Source organism: Caloenas nicobarica, chromosome 9, assembly GCF_036013445.1.
Source record: "Caloenas nicobarica isolate bCalNic1 chromosome 9, bCalNic1.hap1, whole genome shotgun sequence".
Lineage (NCBI taxonomy): Eukaryota > Metazoa > Chordata > Aves > Columbiformes > Columbidae > Caloenas > Caloenas nicobarica.
The window spans coordinates 12,265,887-12,278,592 of record NC_088253.1 but is presented as its reverse complement, the minus strand read 5'-3'; the positions used below and the strand labels follow the sequence as shown (position 1 = coordinate 12,278,592).

At 43.5% G+C, this 12,706-nt stretch overlaps 1 protein-coding gene across 1 annotated transcript in view; it reads left to right on the top strand.

Moving 5' to 3' along the window:
* The window catches only part of CMTM4 (CKLF like MARVEL transmembrane domain containing 4), a 42,429-nt gene continuing 29,723 nt past the window's right edge, over positions 1-12,706 (top strand). Inside the window, exon 1 of the mRNA XM_065640759.1 lies at positions 1-570. Coding sequence (XP_065496831.1) covers positions 385-570 — 186 coding nt within the window. The 5' untranslated portion in view covers positions 1-384. The remainder of the gene's footprint in view (positions 571-12,706) is intronic.

Here is a 12,706-nt window from a genome sequence, read left to right as displayed (position 1 = left end):
GGAGCGGCGGCGGCAGCGTCCGCGGTGGGAGCCGAGCCGCCGTGCCGGGAGCGGGGCAGGGCGCCGAGGCGCGGGGCTGAGGGAGCCCCGGCGGCCCCGTGGCAGCCGCAGCCGCGCCCGGGCGGCTCCTCGCGTGCCCGGCGGGGCGCTGCGGGCCGCCCGCACTCCGCTCTCGGCTCTCCCCCTCCCGCGCGGGGCCGGGGCGGCGGCGGCCGGTTCGGGGCACAGCGCGATGCTGCCTGCGCTCTGCCCGCGCCGCTCCGCCTGACGGGGCGCGGGGGCGGCCATGCAGCCGGCGTCCCGTTAGCTGAGCGCGGCGCGGCTCGGGCCGGAGCTCCGCGGCCAGCCCCTCAGCAGCGCGGCGGCACCGGCGCCAGCGGCACCATGAGGAACGGCGATGACCTGGAGGGCTTCGACGGCGAGGCGTCCAGCACCTCCATGATCTCGGGGGCTAGCAGCCCCTACCAGCCCACCACGGAGCCCGTCAGCCAGCGCCGCGGGCTGGGCGGCCTCCGCTGCGACCTGGACTACCTGCGGGGCACCTTCGGCAGGATCAAGCTGGCCGAGGTGGTACGTACCGCCGGCGGGGAGCGGGCCCGCGGCCGCCGCGCTCGGGAGAGCCCCCCCCACCCCCCGCGGGCTCCTTCCCCCGTGCCGCTGCGGGCGGGGAGCGGGGGAGCGGGGCAGGGCAGCCCGCGGCGGCGGGGCCGTGCCGCTCGCCCTGCCGGCCCGGCGGCGAGGTGCGTACCTGCGGGCGCGGCGCCTGGCGGCGGCCCAGCCGGCCTCCATTTCAGGCGGCCGGGAAGCCGCCGCGGGCCGGGAGCGCCGTGTCACCCGCCGCTGCGCGGCTCGGCGCCCGGGCGAGCGCTGGCGAGCGGGTCGGCGCCGCCGGGTGCGAGGGGCCGCGTGCGGGGCTTCCGTTCGGCCCGGGAGCGGCGCGAGCTGCCCGCCCGCTGCCGCCGTCCCGCCCGCTGTCGCCGTCCCGCCCGCTGCCGGCCCCGGCGGGCGGACGAGGCACCGCTGGGTTTCGGGTGGCCCGGGGTAGGTCCGGGCGGGCCGCCTCAGGTGGGGCGGCTTCCCCTCGCAGCGGGGACCGGCCCGGGTTCGGCCTCCGTCCCGGTGGGTTCTGTAGGGGTTTGGAGCTGTGCCGGTTGATTTCGGTGCGAGATTTTACCTCAGCGTGCGTGCCAGGGCCTGCCTGTGCCCCGAGAGCGCGGGGCTGTTAAAGAACCTCCACAACTGCAGGATTTCTGTAGGTGAGGAAAAAAGGGACAACGTCTCGGTAGATAAATTCGAAACGTTCTTTCACTCTGGTGGACTTGCCGTCGAGAGGCGTTGGAGAGCGGCGTGGCGGTGGCTCCGGTGCGACCGGGACCTGCCCGGCAGCGCGGGGTCCGGCCCCGGGTCCCGCTCTGAGGCGCGGCCCGGGGGGGGTTCCCTGCGGCCCGGGGGGGGGTTCCCTGCGGCCCGGGGCCAGCAGCTGCCGGCTGGGCTGGCCCTGAGGGGCGACCTGGGGTCCCGTGAAGTATTCACGGGAGTAGTTACATTTATACAGTCCTAAAATTACATTCGGCCCTTTGAAGGCAACCGCGAGGCTGGTGTGGCCCCCGGTGAAAATGAGTTGGACACCCCTGTCTTCAGTGCACAGAGTAAAAGAAAAGAAACGCTGGACACCCGCCCTCCCCTGCCAAACTCACGTTTTTCCATTCTGAAATATAACGTAAGCTGTGTTTGTTCACGTGCTTTGCACAGCTAAACTGTTTGATGGAGTCTGTGCGTGTCTTAGAGGAAGGTAGCAACGAAATGCATAACATCATCTAAGCATTTTGTCGGTTTTTCTGTTGATGATGCTGATGTTTGTCTTCTCTGATCTACTTTCAAAGTCACTTTGAGATTAATATTTTTTAAATCAACAAATGTGTTTTTCAGGATAGTTTGAAGTAGGTGTTTTATGAAAATAGCAGTAAGCTTGAAATAACTTTTAAAGTAGTTTCTTCTGGGTAGTACAAATTGTTTTCCCTTAAAATGGATTAGCTCCTTGAGGACCGTGATGGCAGAAGCATTTTGATATTTCATATGTATAACTTCATTTGAAACCAGTGCTGGTTAACATAAGGCAAAGGTTGCGTGTACAGGTTTCATGTAAAATACAGTCAAAGCATCCCAGGTTCAAGAGTGACACAAGTTTATAGAGGACTGCAGTGATGAATCTATGATCATTTTTTATGAACACCCAGCAAAATCCAGCATTTGGAAGTTCAGTTTGTTTTCTTCTCATCTCCTCAGTTTAGAACAGAACCTGTGGTCTGCAAGTGGTAGCAATGAGCTTGTTACCTGAGTAGTCCTAACAAGTATAGCTGGATTTGCATTATGTGTTCTCAGGACTGAAGCCAAAGAATCTGTCATCGCTGTGCAACATCTACCTGCCTTTGAACTGTTAAACACTGTCCATGTGGTAGAAATCCTGGGGTGGTGCTGCCTGATACACTGAAATAATCTGCCCTCGGGATTTTTGTTTCTGTTCCTACTGCCAATCCTTTCTGTAGTACATTAGTAACTATGGCAAGTTGCGTTAAAAGCTTGTGATTAAAATGAGTGATTACTGATCATGAGGAAGCGAATCTGTTATTATTAAGCATTGATTTGGTTGGATCAATTTCCAAAGTTATATGGAGTACACCTGTTAATTTTTAAGTCTTGTAAAGAAAGATGGGGGAAAACCACACTGTGCTGGAGTTACAGATAGGGAAATTTTCTTGTCTGTTGAACAAAGACGTCACTACTTCCAGTACATCATTAGGAAGATGTACATGTGCAAATTAGTATCTTCAGGGGAACAGAGTAATATTTTGTGCCTTTTTAACAAGAGTCATCTGAGCTGTTGCACATGGTTCCTACAGAGTGTATGAATCCAGTGGGTCAGAAGTTAACAAGGATTTAAATTGGCTGGTATTGGGTGGAAGCCGACGTACCATCTCGACACGTTTAATTTCTGCACAATTGTACTCAAAAGGAGCTCTATCTAATCCATGGTAGTGACTGGTAGAGCAGACTACTGAATTTTGCAAACCGATAGAAAACTGAGCCATTTTGGAAAAGAAAAAAAGAACACATTCCATAGTGCACTTAATTTGCCTATTTGCTAAGTATAATGATTTTAATTGTATTGTTTAGTAATACTTTTACATTTTAGTTTCTACAGTATTTTTGTATCAAACTCCATAGTATAGAACTCCAGCTGTTAAAAGCAAAGAGGAACTTCCTTTATTGCATACAAGACAACTTAAAAAAATACAAGTATTGGTTAAGATAAAAGGTCTCTAAATGTATTCCAGTAAAAAGAACGCCACAGGAAAGATTACGAGGCATATGCTTCATTTAGCATCAGGATTTGTCTTAAAATACATATATGATTGGCAGACAAAAGTATCAGGTCAGGACAAACATTGCTGTTTTTTCTAATCTTCAGTTGAAGGACTTTCCGCAAATTAGTTCATAGTTGTGTATATGAAGGATAACTGTTGGGCTTTATGACTTAACTGGCTCTTCTTCCAGATGCCCATTTATGATTGTCAGAAGCAGAATAAATAGGGAGTAGGGTAAAAAAAAAAAGTGTCTGAAAATAGGTGATTGTAGGGCTCTGTTATTTTGTTGTAGATTTGTCTTTATTGATTCAAAATGTTGTTACAGGAGTTGTTACAAGATGGAAAGCAGTATAACATTTTAGCTGTGTGGAGTAATTTAAGTGCTGCTAGAAGGGTGAATAGTTTTAAGTCATTAATATTTCAAGAGAATATGCCCTAAAATGTCTTTAAAAGGTGCACAGATGTAATGGGTTATGATAATGATTCATGTATAGTTTTGTACAGCTTATTTCTGAGTCTTATTGTGGCTTGCTTTCTCTTGACTCTCAGAAAAGGTTGAATAGCGTTATGTGTTTTTTGTCAATCTTAAATTGGGTATGTGTACTAAGAAGACTGTATTTTACTATTTAGGGTTAAGTTGAACAGTCAGGTAGTACATATATATATATATATCTGCCTGCTAATGGTCAGTAATATTCAATATGAGGAAGTAATAAAAAGAACCCCTGTGGAACAGCTTAGTTTTGAACCAATGTTCCTCTTTTTGAAAGTTTTATTGATAGGTAGGTGAGCTTCTTGGAAAGTAGCTCATTAGCCTGTATGTTATTGTTCTGTTGAAATAGTCGTATGTGTGTTTACTTGGATCTGTGAGGAAACATCTGCTGTAACTGGGGCCGGAGCCGTGAGCCTCTTTTAAAGAAGCTAGAAGGAAGGTGGTGAGTGTTGGATCCTATCAGCAAAGGAGTTTTCAGGGCTACTGGGGTGGCTGAGACACCTGATGGGGTGTCATCAGGCAGATGGAAAGTGAACGTTGTGAAGGGAAATGAATGCAGCGGGGAACACTTGAAGTAGTATGGAATTCTCATCTTTGGTTTTATGCCTTTTTTTTTTTATTTTAATGAGAATTTGAGCTTGAAATGGAAGTCAGGGAGAACCCAGTACACTGATGTTCTAACCAAATAAATGCTTTTCCCTTGGGGAAATTGAAACCTAGGTGGAAATTGTCTCATCTGACTTTCCAGCATTTAGATGGAGCAGTGTCTAGCCATACGGCAGATGTGAGATGATAGCTGTCCTTGGAGACCAGAGCAGAAAAGCTCTTCGGAGTTTATTTTCATTACTCTCTGGCATGGTTTAACGTTTCTCATGCTTTTGGGGGCTTTAATACTTCCCATGGAGATTATTGTACAATAATCAAACAGATATCCCTGTAAAACTTTCCTGTGGATATCCTTAAATGATTTTTTTTCATTTCACTACTTCTTCCCCATTCCCTTGAATTTCCTAATTAGAGTCTCTCCTTTTTCTGAGTGTGCTTGCGGAAGAAAAGTGTTTGCTGTGTGAGGAATCAGGAGGGGCCCATTGCTGTGATCCAGAAGAAATGGGCTGGTTAGCGGGTACCACCTCTTTGCTGGAAACTGTTAAATTGCCTCCGTGTGTGTTTTGTTTTGGGTGTTTTGTTGTTTTTCTTCTCGTCACTTTATTTTTTGCTTCAGCTTTTTGAAATGCATTATCGTTTTTCTTTGATTGTTATAATACTGCACCTTCAAGGATCTTAGTATTGTTAAAGCTGAGCGTAGACATATATTTTCCATTGAAATTTTGGTGGTGAATCCTGACTGCCTGTTGTCTGCTTCTCTGTTTCTTTGGGAACTGCAGCTTGGGGAGGGCTGTTCATCAGATCACCAGGTAAGTTATGTGGAGCCTGGTTGGTTCTCACCGGGATCCCACTAGGTTTTCACAGGCACTTGGTTTAAAGTAGCATATGTCACCTTTAACAATTGGGACAACTGATAAGAAAAATTGTGCCTGGCCAGTTTCTGTGACCTTCTGATGGAAGTTGCAAGTGTCAGAAAACCCTTATCCCGTGCTAGCTTAAAAGAGGATGGCATTTGTGGTGGTTAGTGGTGGCCTCTGTGGCTTGGACAGCCCTAGACTTTAGTTTCTTCATGTGTCTGTTCCAAATACTACAAAACTCCACCAGAGACTCTTTTTAAAGAAGATAATACTTCTGCTTGGGAGGTCTCTGAGCTACAAGTTGCTGATGAGTGTACTGGGAAGCATCGCTGCATGCAGCTCTTGTCTTCTTCTCTATAGCATATACTATTGCTTGTCAGTAGAGTCAAGATTTTGAGCTAAATGAAATCTGGTGGGAATAGCAGTTCATATGTTCACAATTTTCAGAATAAGAAGTTCCATCTTCATTGGTGGAGAGTAGCTGAATGTTGGAAATAGTTGTTTTGTGGCTTACTGTCATTATACATTTCCAGATCCAGAAATTGGTTAAGGCCAGGACTACAGTAAAATTCTTTGCTATCAAGATCTATTGCAATGAAGAAAACAATTCAAAAAGCCAGTAATACGTGCCTGAATAGGATTATAGAGAATCCCCATTGTTAATTACATTTTAAAAAAGAGTAATAACATTTATGTTAGAAGGAATAAGCTAATTACTAACTATTAGAATCCAGTTGAAAGCTGTTATGAGGTGTTCGGTAATCTCATATTTAATTATTGCTGCCTTCTTGTGCCTTCAGCTCGGCATCCCATTCCGATCACTGCTGGAGGGGAGGATTAGATGTTATCCCCAGCCTCCCGCCCCAGTCCGGTGTGTCACATTTTAGGGCATATCTAATTCTTCCCCGTTCCTTTTTCCCTGGGTCTCTCTTGTGATTCCTGATCTGCTTCACTTACAGGTGGTTAGAGTGAGGAGTTGGGTGCTTTACAGGCAGTTATCATTGTGTGAATCATAGAGGTTACCAGTTGGCCACTGAATACAGTGTGAATAAATCAAGATTTCTTTCACATTAGTTATTGTAAAGTTTGGTTTTATGTAAATGGGGTGTTAATTAAGGTACAGAAAATAAGACTGTACCCAGTAAAGGTCAGTAGGTGATGTTCTCTGCATGGTACAGTCATTCCGCAGTGGTCAGGTCATCGGTAAAGCCTCGCGTAGTCTCGGTGAGAAGCAGAGCACTGCAGGAGACGTTTGAGCCTTCTAAGGCAGCTTTGGTGTCACAGGCAGCCTGAGACCTGACATCTTTTTTCATAAGTGATAGTTTCACCTTTCGTTTATTTGCTGTTCACTTTGGAGGTGTATAAACCTTCCTCATCTCTAGTGTGAACTTAATTCTAGAAAATTTATAGCCCTTTGTTCTTGCATTAACATTGCCACTTCCCAGAACTGCTCCTTACTCCTTTGTGCACTCCAAACCAGCCGTCTGCGCTCAGCCAGCTGCCTCCTTGCTGCACAAGGCAAGACAAAACTGCTTTGGGCTCCCCTCGTAAGAGGGGCTCTCTGGTCGTGGGACCATCTGCAGCCTTTCCACGCACACGGTCTGACCGAGGTGATCGTTTTTCACCAGGCACAACCCGAATAGTAGGGTGACCCCTTTCGGGGTGTTTTACCAGTGTGTATGAAATCACTTTTCAAGCCTCTGCTGCAAATACCTCTCCTGTTCTGTCCTAGGATTGCACTGGTAATTTATAGTCATTCTGTGATTAACTGTATCCTCCATCTTTTATTCTCTTATAATTTACAAACAATAAATATGCATTTATATAAGAAATCTGTCTTTTTGTGTTGTATATTGTGTGTTGATTCTCAGTGGTATTTGTAGCTGCTTTTTCAGAAGATGTTTAGTATGACATTAGATACTGGTGATCTTTGGCATCGGATCTTAAGACTGCTATAATATTGTATCAAAATGATCAAATTTATAATCACAAATATGCTTCGAAATTGTATTTAGATAAACCATGTCTCTTCAGTTTCTCTGAAACTCTTGATTTCTCTTTGGAAAGATTTATCTTTAATGGTTGTAGATCTGCATTGCTGACATTTACCATAGAGGGAAGAATGATGAGATAACTCTGTTTAGCTTTCTTTTTTATTGTTCCTGTGTGTAACTAAAGAAAAGACTGTGGTTGTCTCCCCGCAGAAAGGTGAGTGGGTTTTGGTCTCTTTCATGGTGTCTCTTAAGTACCATCTGGACATAAACTGGTGTCCTACTGTCAGTAAACTCCAAATTCCTTTTATAAATTTCTCTCTAAGATGGTGGATAGTTTTAAATTCTGCTTTCAGAAGAGATTTCTGTAATCTCTGTAATAAGTACCCTGTATTTTTTCTCACCCATTATGAACCAGTGTAATCGTAATAGATACACTATGCTAATTGTTGATGCTACAGTAAGAAATGTAGTTCTAATGGCATTATTATTTGTAAAACTAACTTCTTTTCTTGTAGTTTTTCCAGTGATGTCTTTTGTTGATGAGCCTCCCTAGTGATTTAATTATGATCTGGAGATAAGAAGACAAGGAGAAGGACTAGAAATGTAAGAGGTTGTGTTTTTCTTATAACCAGTATAGGAGGAATCTGTTATTTCTGATGTGAGTTAATACATCATTTTGTCAAATCAACTTGCACACTCTTTGGTAGTCATCATTGTGTGCTCAAAATTGTATTTCAGTAATACCTGCCTTGCTTCTAGACCTCAACAAATAATTTTGTACTGAAATTTTGCATATGAAGAGGACTAGATGCACGATGAATCGATATCTCAACAGCGGATCAGCTGCTGTTACTCTGTAGTGGTAGTAGTTGCTATTTCTAAATTAGAACTGGACAAAAAGTCAGCTAATTCTCAGATGATTTGTGTGGTCAGTTGCTTCCAAGACATGGAAGTAATGTTTGAGTTACTCTGGAACTTACACGGTCAACTCTTCAGAATATGGGAGTAGGAAAGCAAAAGCTGGATAATACCAACCTGATGTAGAGTAGGTGTAAGAATGTACAACCGTGAGTAGAGGGAGGATGGGCCAAAGATAATACTATGGGCAGAGAAGTCTTGGAGCTGATGTAGCACTCACCTGAACTGAGAAGCCTGCGCACTGTGCAACAGCGCAAATCCAGTAATGCCGTCTTTACAGTGACAAGTCTCAAGCATTGTTTTATTTAGTAGATGTCCAGGATAAAAACTGTACTGGCGCTGCAATCTGTTGTTAGAATGGCTTAATGCCTGAAATGTGATTGCAGGTGAGCAGAGCCACTTTTAATGTTTTAACCTCTCTGTGTGCAAATTGGGCTGGGAAGTGTGAGTATCACATTTCTGACTATTGTATTTAGGTAATTGTAATAAAGGCTCTGGTATTTAATGCCTTAGCTTGTGGAAGACTATGATGCGTTTTTCCCCAAACAAGTGTCTGCAGCATTGTCTGCAGTTAAACTTCTTCTAATGTATAACTTGATATTCAAATGTTGATGCTTGAATAATGTCTTGTAAGACACTTGTTTAAATTTTCTTTAGCTTGTATGTACATTCACAAAGTGTTCAGCTTGTAACTGAGCTGAATTTGTTCATGATAGTTCCCTTCATTACGGCATAGTTTGAAAACCCAGCAGCCGTGTGCCTGGTATGTAGAAATACATCCTGTACTTAGATCTGGAGTTGCATATGGTGATACTTCTGCTGTAACTTTCACTTAAGCTAAACATTGTTATTTACAAATGCTATAAATCTTCTGGTGATGCAGCACTACTCATAACAGTCTCTTGGGGTGTTCTGGCAACTTTTTGCAAAATTGTTTTATGAATCAACTACAAACATTTCTGTATTAGTAATTTTCTGTACTTCTGTACGTTTTAAACTGAAATGTTCATGAAAGAAAGCAACAAGTGCGGTTGTGAATATTGTGAAACACTTAAGTTCTACAAGTCTTTAATAACCTTCAGTAACTTTTTGTCTTATGAAATTATTTTCATGCTAGGAGCTGATATTGTCACTTGAATGCTGCGAATAAATTATTTAGTTGTTTGATCATATACTCTTCTAAAAGCAAGTGATCGTTGCATTTAATGCTTAGAAGCTTTTTATTTAATGTAAATGAAACCTTTTATTAAACATTGGGATCTTCTAATTTTGAATGGTGTTGTCACTTAGTAACATCATTAAAGAATGTTGGGAAGAGTGCTCTTCCATAATTATGGAATAGTGTCCTAACTCTTTGGGATGTTCACTATGTTTAGTTTGCGGTGGCAGTACAGTAAGAATCGTGACTGAGAAGGCTAAAGCACTGTTGCCAGAGTCTTAGGGCTTTTGTGTTGTTAACAATATTTTGTAGCCCTCTCTTTGCAGTGTCCCAAGTTTGTTTGCAGTCTTCAGGCAGATTTGTTCTTCAGTTATAAAATCACGAGTAGGTGGATTTGCAGTTATGCAATGAAAATTTGAGGAGACTCTTCTATTTTGGATGAGACACTACTGTATAATGCTTCTAAGGCAGTCTGTACAGCAAGACGGGCTTGAAGGTTTCGTGCATTCCCCAGTACAGCTGGCAGCGCTCTTTAATGTTCTGGCCTACATCTATTTTTCTAATGTTCTGTTTTACCACTATGTCTAGACTCTTTTTGCCTTTTAAGGCATGGCATCTAAGGGGGCCTTCAGATTGCGATCTTGGGAACGTTGGGATTGCAAGGACATTTTGCACCATTTCCTTTAAACAAAAACCCAAAAAACTTTAATGGATTCCTTAGGACTACTTCAAGTTCTTGAATGTTTTCTCATTAAAATTCCTTTCTTGTTTTAGTATTTGTGGGATGTTTGATGTTTACTCATAATTGGGATTAAATGAGGTTTTAAAGTATACAGACTGATTCTGATAGTCTTAAACCAGAACTTTCACTTTTAAAAATAGCCTGACAGACTAGTTAAACAGGAGGCTGTGCAGATCAAATACTTGACAGATTTTACGAGTACACTTTTACTTCTTGAACACAATTAATTTATCCTACTGTTTGTTACAGATTTACAGTACTGCGTTTTAATATTGTTTTGACTAGCCTGGTTTCCAACACAGGTTGGCTCATGAGCGTGGATGGGAACATGAAGCCAGGTCAGAAGTGTTGAATTTTTATTTATTTATTTATTTATATATATTTTAGGAGCTGAGTAGAGAAGTAGTGAAGCAATAGCCATTTTTTTCCTACTTGGTTTAAAAATCATACAAACAATCTCAGTAGCTTACTGTGTTCCAGCAAAGAGCATGTGGATGTACCATATAAAACGTGTGCGCAGCCTGAAGACAAAAATAGGTTAACTGTATTTATCCATTTGGTTTAAATAGCAAAGCTATGATAAGTTACGAGTTCTTACATCTTGACTTAATATAAGCTACTGGGAAATGGACCGGAGAGGGTACTGTACCATTGCTGGAAGATGGGAACTTGGACAATGTGCTGAGATGCACCTCTCCTGGACATATTCGCTTGAGCATTCTGCATGGTTGTTATTAACAAACTAGTAAATGCTGATACAAAACTGGTGGTTGCAGTGGCACTGTTAAATTAGTCCTTAAGACAAACAAGAGTTGCCAATGGTTTTTAAGGAAGTTGTATCTTCCCCTGCCTTGGTGACTGAGGGCTACTAAACTTTTCTTGAACTTGGCTGTTAAACTAGATGATTTTTTTTCCCCTTCTGTTTCCTATAGTCAGTTTTTACTGTGTGTTACTATTGTAGTAAAGCCTGCATAAATAGGACTAGCAGCAAATGGGACTAGTGGAAAATTACTTTCTTCTCCTCTCTCTCAGCATTCTGCCCCCACTACGTGCAGCTGGAAGTGGCTGAGGAAGATGCAGAGGACTCAGTGTATATAAAATTATATTTAGTAAAGCACTGAAGAAATGTGTGATATTTTTCTGACCTACTCTTGCCTAGCATGTCAAAGAGCATGATATGCAAATGCTAGTCAAATTATGATAAAATTAGACTTGAAGAAGGTTGGGTAGTTTTAGTGTTTAATAATTTCCACTTTTGTGGTATGTGTGTAGTTTAATTCTGGTGTCTGATGTGGACGTATTGCAGGGGTTAGTGTGCAAGAGCTCCCTTTGCATTGCGGTGTGTCCCTCTCTGCTCCGCTGGCATAGGTGTGGGTACACCCAGGCTGCTCGAGGTGGCCGTTGAGAGGATTTGACTGTCTGACCTCCGAGTTGCAGCTCCTTCTGAGGAACCTGCTGTGTCTTGCACCAAGCGGTACTGGTGGCATTTGGGAATGAGAGAGAGATGGTTACAAAACACTGTGCTTGCAAATGTGTGTCAAAATGAACGTGAGACAATGAATGGGAAAATTAAGCCTCAAATATCAGGAAATGGAGAAAAAGGAGAGAAAAAAACCCTGCCTCCTATAATTTACTGGTTTATGTGCACTTGCTGAAGCCATTGGTACAATTCAGTGTACTGTAGATACAGAATAAGCCTTCCCATTTATGGGTTGTTCATTTCACTGGGTTGCATAGGAATTAAGTGATTAATACGTATACATGGGAAAGTTAGGAATGTATAACTTTGGAAGTTTGTTAAATATTATCTTGCAGGACCTGTTGCTTATGAAAATATTTTGAATTATGATGCACATGAATTGTAGTTTCTGGGGACTGGAGGCACAGGTTCCTGTGGGAGAAGCTGATGGCATTTTGCATGTGTTGTTTGCCCTTGTTTAAAGCATGGCTCCCTGCATGAGCTTCAAATGAATGCTCCGATAGGATGGGATTGCTACAAAACAACTGACGGGCTTTTGTTTATGGGGCAGGTGGCATGTTAAATTCCTTTTTTGTCTAATCTGGAAGGCATGTTTGAACCTCATTCAGGCTTCTGCGAGGAAATTTAATGCGCCTAAACCAAATACCTCGTCGCAATGTGCCTTGGCTTCAAATTTTGTTCAGCGGTTCTTTTGGCCATCTGCTTGGCTGGATGAAAACTGAAACACACCTAAATCAGAGCGATGTTGTTTGGTTGGTTTTTGTTTTGTTAGGAAGATGGTTGCATTTTGGTTGGGTGTGAGTAAATAAACAAACTCACAGTCAGGTCTGCAAAGTTACGCGAAGCAGGAATGAGCAACTTCTTACAGGTCCAAAATAAGGGTGGGCCAGATGCTGATGGAGATGGGGCTGAGAGTGGGGTTGGTGAGGTGTGCAAACCAGGGCTTCTCTCTGTGTGTTCAGTTATTACTTTGAATGCTAAAATGGATTTATTCTGGAGACAGTATAAATGTAACATGAAAAAGATTATTTAGCAGTAACAGGTTCTGTACTGTGAAATCCTATTAGTTTAATGGTATTTGTACTGGAATTG